The sequence below is a fragment of the Mustelus asterias genome, chromosome 18 (assembly GCF_964213995.1).
Source record: "Mustelus asterias chromosome 18, sMusAst1.hap1.1, whole genome shotgun sequence".
Classification (NCBI taxonomy): Eukaryota; Metazoa; Chordata; class Chondrichthyes; order Carcharhiniformes; family Triakidae; genus Mustelus; species Mustelus asterias.
The window spans coordinates 24448312-24462487 of record NC_135818.1 but is presented as its reverse complement, the minus strand read 5'-3'; the positions used below and the strand labels follow the sequence as shown (position 1 = coordinate 24462487).

The 14176-nt window shown below is 41.4% G+C and overlaps 1 protein-coding gene across 3 annotated transcripts in view; it reads left to right on the top strand.

Annotated features, from left to right (window-relative positions):
* Nucleotides 1-14176, top strand: part of eif2ak4 (eukaryotic translation initiation factor 2 alpha kinase 4) — a 111869-nt gene that overhangs the window by 27292 nt on the left and 70401 nt on the right. For all 3 annotated transcript variants that reach the window (XM_078233557.1, XM_078233555.1, XM_078233556.1), the window contains exons 7-12: nucleotides 1569-1684; nucleotides 1825-1982; nucleotides 2936-3471; nucleotides 4899-5014; nucleotides 6469-6629; nucleotides 9194-9600. In XM_078233557.1, coding sequence (XP_078089683.1) covers nucleotides 1569-1684; nucleotides 1825-1982; nucleotides 2936-3471; nucleotides 4899-5014; nucleotides 6469-6629; nucleotides 9194-9600 — 1494 coding nt within the window. The remainder of the gene's footprint in view (nucleotides 1-1568; nucleotides 1685-1824; nucleotides 1983-2935; nucleotides 3472-4898; nucleotides 5015-6468; nucleotides 6630-9193; nucleotides 9601-14176) is intronic.

Sequence of the window (14176 nt, the reverse complement as noted above, 5' to 3'; positions counted from 1 at the left end):
GACGTGACTAATTCTTTACGATTCCATATGTCGTCCCTCAAAGTTCATATCCCTACAACAGTCGTCTCTAGAATTAAATCTCCTTGTTTATCTATCCTGCCCATCTTAAATAATGGAGTAACATTGGCAATTTTCCAATTTGGGGTTCAGTTCCTGAATGAAGCAAGTTTCTGTGGCACATGGCATTCTTGAACAATGAATTAAATCAGGAGTTCATAAGTAAAGGAATTCAGTGTAATTCCATAAACTGGGCTGGATTTTCGCTACTGAGACATGCAATTTGAGTTAGGAAGTTTCCCGATTTGGCAGACCTGCCTCGGTTTAAACTGATTGGTCTCGCGCAGTTTTTTTTTCAAGAGGGTTGGGAGTGGTTGCAAGGGTAGCAGCAGGTGCAAGAAGGAGTCAGGCTTGCAAAATTTAGACCACAAAAGCGGGAGAATGTTGAGGTGATCCGCTTCAGTTCGCTGGGACTTTGTCCCCGTTGTAATATGAATAGTTAGGTTATATTGCCTTACCCCTTATACCCCCCATCAATCGCTGCTCATTTCCCATGCCTCTTCCTTGGCTGCATGCCAACTCAACCCAGGATTCACCATGGGCAGACCTCAGGAGCCATGTGGAGATTAAATAAAATAAGCCTCTAAAAATCTAAGAGATCTCACTCTACATACATGGTGGTGAAAAAAGCCTCCCATTCATGAAGCCATTCAAACCCTGTAAATCTCAATTGGTTAATCTAGTATAAAAACAAACTTCTATTCATACCACATATCAAAAATAGCAAATACTTTTCCAGCTGTGAATCAAACAGTAAACTCAGTGTGAGGAACACTCCTTCATGTTCTACAGAAGTGGAAATTAAAAAAAACATTCTCCACCATTTTTTCAGCCACCAGTGGACTCCTAAGACAGTTTTAGATATGGAAAATATAGTTGGAACTTGCATAACACATTTTCAACCCGGTTTATTTGCATACTTCACAGAAGGGTCCTCAAACTCAGCATGATCCCTTTGCATATTTAATTTGATCCAACACTGTTTCCAGGTATTTGGCAGGTATGCCTAAAAATAATGATAATGATATTTTTGTACAGATGGAATTTAATTTGGCACTATGCAAATTGATGCAAGGCCTCACGTCCAAAAATTGATGTATGCCGTGCCCATTTTAGTCCCAAGAAGTGTGCAAAATTCATGCTAGTTTGTACCCCAATGTGTCCAAATGATGCCTGCTGAATATAGCCCATAGTAAGTGCCAGGTTTCTACACCAGGCCCACTACTTAATTTAGTTTGTTTCCTTGGTAATTGAAATTGTCGGCTGAAAATTTCTCACCCTGCCCGCTGTGGGAACCGGAGCGGGCGAGACAGAAAATTCGGCGGACCATTTAAAGGTCCGTTGAGCTCGGGTGAGAATTTCCAGCCTTGGAACGCGCGCGGTTGGAAAATCCTGCCCAACATGCACTTCTGCCCTGCAACAGTACCAATGTGCTCTACAAAACTGATTGATTTAAACAACAATGCCATTGGTAATAAACATTGTAATTGAAAATATTTTTCCATTTACAGGCGAGAACGGCAACTTTCTCTGTGTAGCAATGAGGACAGTCCCCAGCCACACAAGCTTATACATTTCAGTATGGGATCAACTGGAGGGTTTACGGTACACAGGGGAAAGCTTGTCGGTGAGGAACATTTCTAACTGATTTTTTTGTATTTGCTCAGCATCTGTCTGAACCATTCAGTTGCTGAACCTTAGTTCTGCTATTGATTGGTACGGTGTTAAATTAGCTGGGAGGAAAATTACTTGTTCATCTTGTGACAGGTGAGAGCGAGCAGTTGAGCCGGTCAGTCTACAATGCCTTGGAAGAATTGACAGGAAATTTTGTGATAATCTATGAATGGGTTCTTCAGTGGCAGAAGAAGATGGGCAGGTTTCTCACCAGCGAAGAGAAAGACAAAGTTGAAAAATGTAGAAAGCAGGTATTTACGTCGGTTCGAAAAGGAAATCTTTGATTTTTATCCTGAGTGATTTAGTTAAATTGAATTTGCCAATGCATTTTCAGACTGAAGATGTCTGGTGTGAGAAGTGGAAAATTTCACTAAGGCACGAATTCAGGCAATGTTGAGGAAGCTTTTCTCTTCAGTTAACCATTTCTGATGTTGATAGTAGATACTTTCAAATAAGATGTACCATTCTCAATTCTAATTTTCTGTTCCTTTTGTAAGAAAATAATTCATATTTTAAAATAGAATCTTATTTATTTGTGGTCCCGTTATCATATTTCATTGCAGTCAGTTCCCTTCAGTTGAAGACTAAGTGGTTTACAGGCCTCTGGCAACAATAATATGTTTCAGCACAGGATGGCCACAGTGTTTAGGGCCGTTAAAGGACAATATGGAGAATTGTGGCTTTGTATCTGTTATTTCTCACTAACTGCTTGGGCGGGGTTGTGCTTGTGATTTATATGTTTTTGATCTCAACGAAGATGGTGGAATTCAAGATTAATCCCTACTTGCCTTGAGAATGTTTAAGAGTCACCATGGAACTAGGCCCGGACTCCATGCAGATCAGACTGAGTTGTTTTGGCCCTTACTCAAAGTCATGAAAGAACCAGATGACAATCCAGGAGGTTTTATGGTAGTTGATATTTGGTGGTACAAATTTCCAAGTTTGTCAATGGTGAGACTTGACCTTGTTATTACTGGGTTATGAGTCCTGTACCATGACAACTAGGCTACTGCAACCACCATCCCTCAGAGTGAGAGGGAAGCACAAACACCTCCAGGAAGTGCTTCCAAGAAGGCTGCAGTGAATGACATTGGCCCAGCTTGCTGGACTGAATGTTTTGGGAGGGAAGTCAGTAAAAAGGATGAGATATTAACCAAGGTATGCTGTTAGTAGATATGACTGAATTTTGCTTTTATTTTTCTAGATCCAAGGTACAGAAAGTGAGTTTAACTCCTTGTTGAAACTGAGCCACTCTAATCTGGTGCGTTACATGGCGATGTGCTGCAAGGAGCAGGAGAACTCTATTGTAATCAGCCTTCTCGTTGAATATGTCAATGGCACCAGCCTCTCGGATGTCCTGAGTAAAGGGACCCCAATTGCAGTTGACCGACTCCAGCACTATGCAGTGCAGCTCCTAGCAGCCTTGGACTATCTCCATAATAACTCAGTGGTTCATAAGGTCCTTAGTGCTTCAAGCGTTCTGGTAGATAGTGAAGGCAATTTGAAGTTGACAGATTATAGCATCTCGAAGCGACTGGCTGATATTTGTAAGGAGGATGTTTTTGAACAGACCAAAGTGCGATTCAGCGAGAATGCTCTGCCTTACAAGAGTGGTAAAAAGGGGGATGTATGGAGGCTGGGCCTCCTTTTGCTGGCTCTAAGCCAGGGCAAAGTTGTAAAGGAATACCCAATAACTGTGCCCAACAACCTCCCCAGCAACTTTCAGGATTTCCTCAACAAGTAAGTTGTACACTATGCACTGCTATAACATGGCCCATGGGTCCTATATCTTGGGCTGTTCCTAAGATGTGCTTAATGTTGCTTCAGATGGCAGAGCAGGAGTTGTGTATTGCATTTAAGCTGTCAGTGTTTTTTTGGACATGTGGAGAAAATGATTAATACCTTCATTAGTCCATGGAATTTTATTGACAGTTGATAGGTAGTAAATGTTTAAGCTGTGTTCACTATCGTGATTGGGATATAAATCATATATCCTGTTCCTTCCCAAACTAGGTCGTATTGTGCTGGCTAGCCCACTCAATTTCTCTCTCTGACACACTGTTCCATCCTATTTGGGGAAAAAATTGACCTCTCCTGATGGCTTTGCCACAATTGTAACTGAGATTGGTATCTCAGTAGCAGTAGAATCATAAGTGGTGAATACTTATCCTGATACTGATCCATTCTCCCATGTTACATGACTATCTATCAGAATTCTAGTATGTTAAACTAGGTGCTACATCTGCAGCTATTTGATGCATCAATACAAATGAACGACAGGAAGCAAACCAACACTCAAAAGTGCACTTAATGTGTGAAATGCACGTTTCTCAATTCCCTCAATTCATGATCTCAAATTACCTAGTGTCTACTGCTCAATGTTTTCTGTCAGTCTGGAAGGCCAGATTGAATAATTCTATTACTAAGGTTTCACAGCTTGGGCATACATAAAAGATTTCACACATTTACCCGTACACTTTACTGAGTTCTTAGTAGCAACTTAGAAATCGAACATGTTCCAACCATTCCCCTTCGAAACGTTGAATATCTTGCATGGTATCCTAGACTAAGGGACCAACAAGCCTAGTGTGTTGCCCTTGTTCAAAGCATTTCTCAGGATGTATGTCCTATGATCTCTTCAGTCTTTGAATTTTTCCCCTGATTTACTGTGGTGTGTCTTTATCTCGTTGTTAAGATTGGAAATCCCTGTAGGTCGAATTAATAGTCCATTCTTGTATCCTTCCAATGATGGTACGGTTGAATGGTTTGTATACTCACGGTTGAGTGGGTATACAAACCAGAAAGAGTGTTTCATTAGCTCTGCGATTTAACAAGTAGTCCCTCACTAGAGGATGCTGAGAATACATTACTGTCGTTGAAAACTGCCATTGAACCAGAGTACATTTCATCACAATGCACTGTCGTCAACCAAATATTCCATGTACTCGGGCTATGCTTCATTGGATGAATAATTCAAGCATTCAAAAAGAAGAATGCTTTTCTTTCCTGCTCTTTGTCCCCAGTTACCCTTTTGAGGACACTGATTTCATTCAAAGCATAACTTTCAATTGACTAAATTAATGAAGCTTTGGGCAGTTGTTTGTCATGAAATAGCTCGCAAGGCATGTTTTGTCAGATGATTTTTCTGATATCTACATCTGTTATAGGTGCGTGTGTTTAGAGGACAAGGCACGCTGGAGCCCCCAACAGCTTCTTGAGCATTCCTTTGTGAAGCCCCCATTGGTTCCTGCTCCTTCGCCCTGCAATGAAGACAGTCCAGAAGGTAAGAGGTCTCTTTCCATTCATACATCACATTAACATTCCTCCTTCTCCCCAGCTATAGAGGCATTCAGCCCTTCCAAGTTCCTTGATATGGTACATTAGGTTTGTGATAAAGGCATTTAATTGTTATGATTAACCCGAATGTTATTGACCATTTTGTTTATTCCAACATTTTAAGTTTTCTTGCTATCAGATCTAATTTGTTTTACTAATTTTCCCTGATAACCTCTGCTCATATTTTCCTAGAAATCAAGTAGGTTTTCCTTAACTGTATCACTTTTTATTTTTCTTAATCTCTCCTTCCTGACTGTAGAACAAAAACCTAAGTAAAACCCTATTCATTATTTTTCTTTTAGTGGATTTATACCTCTTTTACTAATGAGTAATCTACCTGAATTGTGTGTTTTACATTTGTTTTGAGGCACTAAGTGATTCATTCATAATTTCTAATGTTGGTAGTTTATGCCACTCTTTATTGGGATGTCTGAGGTTCAAGTGTTGCCTTTTATGTTTCATTTCCTGAAAGGTCATTGTCCAATAGCTGTCTTTCATTATACAGGTCTCTCCTGTTCAAAGCACGATCTTATAATGCATTTTCATTTTAACGCAGTTGGTAAATTACCCAAATAGCGCTACTTCTATTTTTATTTTAGCATGGTTACTGAATATGTTCAGTCTTTTTTTAAAAAAACAAACTGCCACTTTTCTGCCTCCCTCCTGACACTGCTCCCTCCCATCCTCTCACTACTCTTCTCCTGCGCTCTTGCTCACAGCGATGGTTCAGTAAAGTGGCACATGGATTTTGAAGTGTGAAGTCATGCATTTAAGGAGGTCAAACAGTTATAGGGAGTACACAATAAATGGGAATATACCAAGAGGGGTAGATGAAGTTGAGACATCTTAGCGTACAAGTACACAGGTCCCTTAAGGCAGCAGTTCAAGTAATCATCTTAAGTGCTGTAAGCTACAGGGCTGTGGGCTGGGTGCAGGAAGGTGGGATTAGAAAGGGCACCTGGGTGTCCTTGGACTAGCATGGACAAGATGGGCCAAATGTGCTATAACCTTTGCTGTACTTCTGAGCAGTGAGGACAGTGGCAAACAGCGGGGTGGGGGCAGGAGGCAGCAAGCACAAAAGTCACGGGGAGGCGGTGAGTGGAAGGGCTGGCAAGTTGGGAGAAACTCTAAAGTTGCATTGAGTTTTTTTGGGACAGTTAGGTTTAAGGCAGCTAATAGGTTTTTAATGTAAAAGTTACAGGTAAGGAGTTTAACCCTCCCCACCCTTATTACATGTTTTATTGTGAAAAATTGATTTTCATTTAGCACAGTATTTTTGCACACCATTTTTTAGGACACACTAGCAGTGTTAAACAAAGGATAGCCATATAGAGTTTTAATTTCTTTCTTTCCCATTTGTTATTTACACCCTACCAATGTGGCATGTTGTCCGGTTACCAGATTCAGCAGGAGGAACAGACTGCGCAGAAACGGTTATCCCGAACAGTCAGCTCCTTGCTGCGTCACTTTATACAGACACCCAGAGGCAGCTGTCACGCTATTACAATGAGTTTGAGGAGCTAAAGCTTCTAGGTGAAGGTGCTTTTGGAGCTGTCGTCAAGGTAATTGTATTTAAACTGCTGCAAAACAAAATTTTGAACTGCCTCCTGTATAATTCTTTGGAATGACCTCTATGATGTGCAGATACATTATTTTATTTGATTTGATTTTATTATTGTCGCATGTATTTGTATACAGTGGAAAGTATTGTTTTCTTGCGCACTATACAGTCAAAGAACACCATACATAGGGAAGGAAAGGAGAGTGTGCAGAACGGGAGTAAAAGATAAAATTAGAAGGTATGTTAGGCACAGCTTACAAGAAATCGCCACACTCCGGTGCCATCTTGGTTATATAGATCCTTCTGAGTTGCATTCTGAATGTCAATGCTGTGGTTTTAAGGGAGTCTTGCCATTAGTGCCTATTTCAAAAATGAAGTTAGCGCAAGAACTAACTGTTTCTTCATTCTCCCTTCAATGAAGAGCTGCTGTTGCACAATATGTTGTGTTGAAGTGGATCATTAATTGGTTTAATGCGGGGTTGAAGTCTGTCTCCCCATCTGTTGTCTAGGCACATTATAGAATTGCAAAGAATATACAGCATAAAGCAGGTCACTTGACCCAACTGTCTCATGTCAGTGATTATGCTCTACACAAGTCTCCACCCACCCAATTTATCTAACCTTATTAACACATCCTTTCCATTTCTTTATCCCTCACATGTCTATCTAATTTCGCAGTTAAAAATACGGATTTTTATTGTATCTTTCATGTCCTCAGGTTGTGTAAAATCATTTCACATACAATTAATAACTTCTAAAATGTAATCACTGTTGTTAGGTGGGTGGGCATGGCAGGAATGGCATGGCTAATATGACAAATGGCTAGTTAATCTGCTTTGATGTTTTTGGTTTTGGAGTAATGTTGGTCTTTACACTAGAAAATATCATCAGCTCTTTAGATTGTCATTTCACAAGGGACTTTGGGCAGAATTCTCCCAAAAACTTTGAGTAGCATAATTTTGATTTGATTGATTATTGTCACATGTATTGGTATACAGTGAAAAGTCTTGTTTCTTGCGCTCTACACAGACAAAGCATACCATTCATAGAAAAGGAAAGGAGAGGGTGCAGAATGTAGTGTTATGGTCATAGCTAGGATGTAGAGAAAGATCAACTTAATATATGATAGCACCATTCAAAAGTCTGATGGCAGGGAAGACGCTGTTCTTGTGTCGGTTGACACGTGACCTCAGACTTTTGTATCGCCGTGCGTGACCTGCCCCTGTGTGATCCAGCCGCTGTGCATAGCCCTTTCTCACATAAACCCCCTGCATAGCTCCCCCTGCTCTTTAAAAACAAGCCCTTTAAATTTCCTTCATTTTTTTTGTATTTCTCTTTTGCAATCAACAAAATTAGCAGTAAGATCTTCCTCCTTGCCTTTGGTTATTTGTTTATCTTCAATTTGAAATAGCTTTTTCCCTCCCATTCTTCCCCTTTTGTATTTATGATATGAAAAGAGAAGGTGAATCTCACTATATTCAAAAAAAGCAATTGGCAAAGAGTAGCACTGGAGCCAATCCTTACTCAACCTAACATTTATTTACAGAGCAAAACCTGACAAGCCTATACTCTTAACTCAATCACACCACAGTTTTAATTTTTAATCCATCCTTAAAGATACAAAGCCTATGCTCAGAGTGGACTGGGTGGACCCAAATCCATTCCTTGCTTGCTCTAAAAACCAGAATCCAATTTATACTCCCCATCAGAGAGACAAACAAGATCCAAGCTGACAAGATAAGGCATTGCACCCCATCTTGGGCTTGATCTTAGCCAAAAGGCCAAGTTTTATAGTGTCTCTTTAATTGAAATCCTAATTAATGCGCTCTACCTGCATATGATTAAATGGAATTGATGTACAATTAACAAATCTTTATGTAGAGGAAGAATTGAGAATGGGAAGGTGATTCTAGCTAAGCCAACAGTAGAAAATGTACCAGTGCTGTGTGTTGATATACTGTTCGACAAGAACTAACAATGCCCCTATGGACTAGTGACCATCCCTAAACTTTTCATAGAAAGAATCATAGAAACCCTACAGTGCAGAAGGAGGCCATTCGGCCCATCGAGTCTGCACCGACCACAATCCCACCCATGCCCTACCCCTACATATTTTACCTGCTAATCCCTCTAACCTACGCATCTCAGGACTCTAAGGGGCAATTTCTAACCTGGCCAATCAACCTAACCCGCACATCTTTGGACTGTGGGAGGAAACCGGAGCACCCGGAGGAAACCCACGCAGACACGAGGAGAATGTGCAAACTCCACACAGACAGTGACCCGAGCCGGGAATCGAACCCAGGACCCTGGAGCTGTGAAGCAGCAGTGCTAACCACTGTGCTACCGTGCCGCCAAATTATTTTGTGAATAATTTAATCTGAAATTCAATGGGCTTGGGTAAATCGTATATCCTTCCTGTCCCTTGTATAGACAATTGGTTTATGATTACTTTAGACAATTGGTTGAACAAAGAAACAAATAGCTCTTGATGGCCTTGTCCAATACCGTACTGTCTTATAACCTTATACAGTTATTTAAATGGAACATTATGTTGGATTTCAGGTGAAGAATAAATTAGATGGCTGCTGTTATGCTGCGAAGCGCATCCTGGTGAATCCCAGCAGTAAACATTTCCGCAGAATAAAGGGTGAGGTGACATTGCTTTCGCGTCTAAACCATGAAAACATTGTAAGGTATTATAACGCCTGGATTGAGAAACATGAAATCCAGCCTGCCTCAAACACAGCCACAGAAAACTTGCAACAGACTCCATCCCCAGCTAAATTGGAGCATGAGAAAATGAGCATGAGTTTGCCAGATGACATTGAAAAGAACGCCCCACCCCCAGTCACCAGCAGTTCAGTGGAGTGGAGCACATTATGTGAGAGATCGTCAAGCATCAAATGCACTGAGGGGGAGTCAAGTGATGAAGATGATGATGAAGAGGATGTCTTTTGTGCTTCATTTTTGTAAGTATAGTGCAGAATTCGGTGTTCATCTAGTATGTTTGAAAGATAAATTGTATTTGGCTAATTTATTGGAGATCTTTGAGGAAGATGGATAAAGGGGAACCTGTAGATGTGATCTACATGGATTTACAAAAGGTATTTGATAAAGTGCCACACCAAATAAGAGCATAATAAATGCTTTGGCCAATTGTTTCTTCATTTGCCCGTTTGCCTACAGGAGACATTGAATACAGAACAGAAACATCGAGCTGGCTAATTTTCTTTGAAAAGGAAAATCAAGGAAAAAGCAATCCACTTGACTGGGTGCTCAAAGGAACAGTTATCTACAATGCTCAAACATGTACTACCATGTTGTGGCATCAGAAAACATTTCTACAGAATATCAAGGTGCTTCACAGGAGCATTCATAGAATCCCTACAGTGCAGAAGGAGGCCATTCGGCCCATCAAGTATGCACCATCCACAATCCCACCCAGGCCCTTTCCCCATAACCCCACATATTTACCCCGCTAATCCCCTGACACTAGGACCAATTTAGCATGGCCAATCAACCTAACCCACACATCTTTGGACTGTGGGAGGAAACCAGAGCACCCGGAGGAAACCTATGCAGACACGGGGAGAACGTGCAAACTCCACACAGACAGTGATCCAAGGCTGGAATCAAACCTGGGACCCTGGCACTGTGAGGCAGCAGTGCTAACCGCTGTGCTGCCTTTATTGCACTAAATTTGACACCAAGATACAGAGGAGATACTAGGACAGGTGACAAATAGCTTGATCAAAGATAGGTTTTAAGGACCATTTTAAAGGCGAAGTGGTGAAGTTTAGGGAGGGAGTTCCAGAGACTGGGTGGCTGATTGCCAACAGAGGGACAAAGGAATTTGGGGAAGCACAAGGGGCCAGAACTGAAGGAGAGCAATGTTTGAGGAGGGTTATAGTACTGGAGGAGGTTACAGACTTACACAGGAATGAGGTCCTGGAAGTATTTGAAAATGAGGATGAGCTCAAGCTTATGGAGGTTGGAAGCATGTGAAACTGGTCAGAAGAATATTGGAATATTTGAGTCTAGAGGAACAATGATACGGATGAGGATATCAGCAGCAGATGGATTAAGGTAGTTGTGGAGATGGGCAATGTCAGAGAAAAGAACATCTCCAAACCAAAACCATTCCTTCAATTTAAAAGTGAGTAACATACAACTTGCTTAAGCTTCGAGAACACAGGCAGATTAGCGGCAACAAAATCATCAAGGTCTCCAACTATCTGCAGCTGTATCACTGGTTCAAGGTGTAGTTTTTACAAGTATACAGCACCAGTATGTTTCCTGTTGCTTCTCCTGTTTGGTCCATCCTGTCCATTTGAGCATCACTGTGGATAGTTCTTTGAAGGAAAGTAGGAAGACTTAATATGCAGCAAAAGGTTCATCTTTCTATCGTTGCTGACAGATCAGCCAGGGATTGAAACTGGCACCTGCCTGGTTTCATGTTCCATGCTTGCACGATACAAAGCTAGCGGGGAATGTAAATGGGAGGAGGGTACATCAGAGGCTGCAATAAGATAAGTTTAAGTTTATTTATCAGTATCACAAGTAGGCTTACATCAACACTGCAATTAAGTTACTGTGAAAATGTCCTCATCGCCACATTCCGACGCCTGTTCGGGTACCCTGAGGGAGAAGTTAGCATGGCCAATGCACTAACCAGCACGTCTTTCCGACTGTGGGAGGAAACCAGAGCACCCGGAGGAAACCCACGCAGACACGGGGAGAACTTGCAAACTCTGCACAGACAGAGACCCAAGCCGGGAATCAAACCCGGGTCCCTGGCGCTGTGAGGCAGCAGTGCTGACCACTGTGTCACCGTGCTGCCCGTTAGATATAGTTAAGTGAATGGTCAAGAAGCTGATGGATGGAGTATACTGTGGGTAAGTGTGAGGTTTGGCATTAAGAATAGAAAAAGCAGAATACTTTTTAAAAGGTGTGAAATTTTTAAATGTTGATGATCGGAGATTTTGGTGTACTTGTGCAGGAAACAAAAAGTTATCATGCAGATACAGCAAGCAATGAGGAAGGCAAATAGCATGTTGGCCTTCATTGCAAGGAGATTGGAATACCAGTATAAGGAGGGCTTCCCCAGTTGTACAGGCTTTGGTGAGACCACACCCAGAGTACTGGGTTCAGTAATTTGCTGTTTCGGAGACCCTCCCCAATTGGGGTCATGACCCACAGTATGGGAACCGCAACTCTAGACTAACACTGATGTGCAATGCTGAGAGAATGATTGGAGGTTCTGCCCTTTGGATGGGATATCAAACATGAGTCTATTCTCTCAGGTGGTTGTGAAAACTCTCATGCATTTATTTGAAGAAGAGCAGAGGAGTTCTCCTTGAGATCTTGACCAGCATTTATCCCTCAATATCACCTAAGCAGATTATCCAGTCATTTATCTCCTTGCAGTTTATGAGAATTTTGTGTGCGCAAATTGGTTGCTACGATATCCTACTTTGTAACAATGGTGACCCTTCAAAAGTACTTAATTAGCTGTAAATAGCTTTGGGATGACCTGAGAACATTATATAAGAAATTTTCACCTTTAACTGGGCGTAACATGCCTGGGTTAGTTAGGGGGAAAATAATTTGTCAGGGTGCCTGCTCCTGATCGATGTGCAGAGATCTCTGCTAGAAAGGGAGCATGTATGGACATTGAGTGAGGTTCGAATCCGGATCGGCAGTGATGCCTTTGATTGAATAACTGCCAACATTTGTTTGTCTAGGACAGTCTGTTTGATTGGTATCCCATCCAGCAGCATAAAAATTCACTCCACCTCAGGCACAGGGCCTGGAGTGTGTACCCTACCTAACAGCATGGGTGTACCTGCACCACTTGGATTGTGGTTGTTCATGATGGTGGCTCACCACTACTGTCTCAAGGGCAGTTAGGAATGGGCAGTATCCTGTGAATGAGTTTTAAAATAACTGCATGCGAAGAATGCTACTCTGTACATAAGCAAGAGTCTGTGACAGCTGGCAAGGAAGAGAGGAAATGGAAAAGAAACTAATCTAAAGGTATCAGTAAGTGAAAAAGAACCCCTTGTCTGTTCAAATTGGCCTAAAGTCAATTTACCTTTTATTTCATCAAATTTCCTTAATTTTCACGTCTTAACAGTTTTGTCACTATCTGATTGTCTCTCTCCATTTTTGTTCCTCTCTCTCTTAGCAAGTGGTAAACTCCTACAAATAGAGTAAAACTATTATGGGTCCTTTTTTCACTTAGTGGATTGCAGAGATGCTGCCTGAGAAGAAATGCACACTCTTAATATATATGTAAAAAATATATGACTGTAACTTTTTTTTGACAAACCTTTTTCCGTAGACAACGTGGAGATGAATGATAAAAACACATTTCTAACTATCATATTTTGACAGCAATTCAATCAGGCGTCTGTGAAGGCTACTCCTACTTGTCCTCTCTTTACCCTTCTTGTACTCTGGGTGGCCTCCTTCAGCATTGAACAGTGTGGTAGGTCGCACTGAACTCTGTGGTGGGTCCTTGCTTTGTCCTGCCTGCACTGAGGAGGATTTGATTCCAGACCTCCCCATAAGCCTGCGCAGCAGTTTGCTCTCAGTGTGGCTGGTTGGTCTGCTTGCTGGAAGCTATGAGAGGTCCAGTATGAATCTGGAGCATTTGTGTATTCTACCACCTCAGCCAGGTGCATAATGTAAGCCAAAATAATTAACTGGGGCACTGTGCTGCACTGAAAATGTTAAACTACAATTCTTAAGGAATAAGCAGTAATCTACGTTGCTGTGTTCTTAAAATTGGGCGAGCAGTGGCAAAAGCCTGTTTCTAAGAAGCTGAATTCTTCCCAGGGCAAAACAGTGTCTGTGGTGAGTACGGAATCTTGTAGTTGTCTTTGTTTGCCTGAGTCCGCTGGTTTATTGTAAAGGTCTGCACCGGAAGATTTTGTTCATCTGTTTTTATTTCTCACATTTGGGGGCTGTTTGGAATAGACTCGTTGGTTAAAATCCATACTGTTTATTTACGTATGGTCAATTTGCCATTTTTAAACATGTTTAAAATCTCACTGAGAATAACATACCAAGAGCTAAGGGGGTGTTTTCCAAAATCCAAGGAGACAGTTTCACAAATCAGTTTAGTGTATTTTATTGAAATATGAATGGCTACTTGTCATTCCTGCATAAGCCATTGTGGACACTGTGGAGAGTGAAGAGTTGCTCAGGAGGAGAGAGGCAGCATTTTGAAATGGAAGTAAGTTGATGTCTGCCTGTGATATATGTTAGCAACCAATTTACAGTTGGTCAATGTAAACTGGACAGTTAAAATTAATGGCTGCAGCACAGCCCACCTCTGGAGTACGTAGAACATTCACTTGCAGAGTTAAGGTTACAATCAGATCAGCCACGACCTTATTGAATGACAGGCTGAATAAAATAAACACAATGTAAGTTACACTTGTGGTGGGAGAGTAACTGCGATGAGTTCTTACTTGAGTGCTACCATTTTGTTTTATTGTGTAAGCAGAACTTAAAGAAATAACTTTTGTTTGAGGTGGT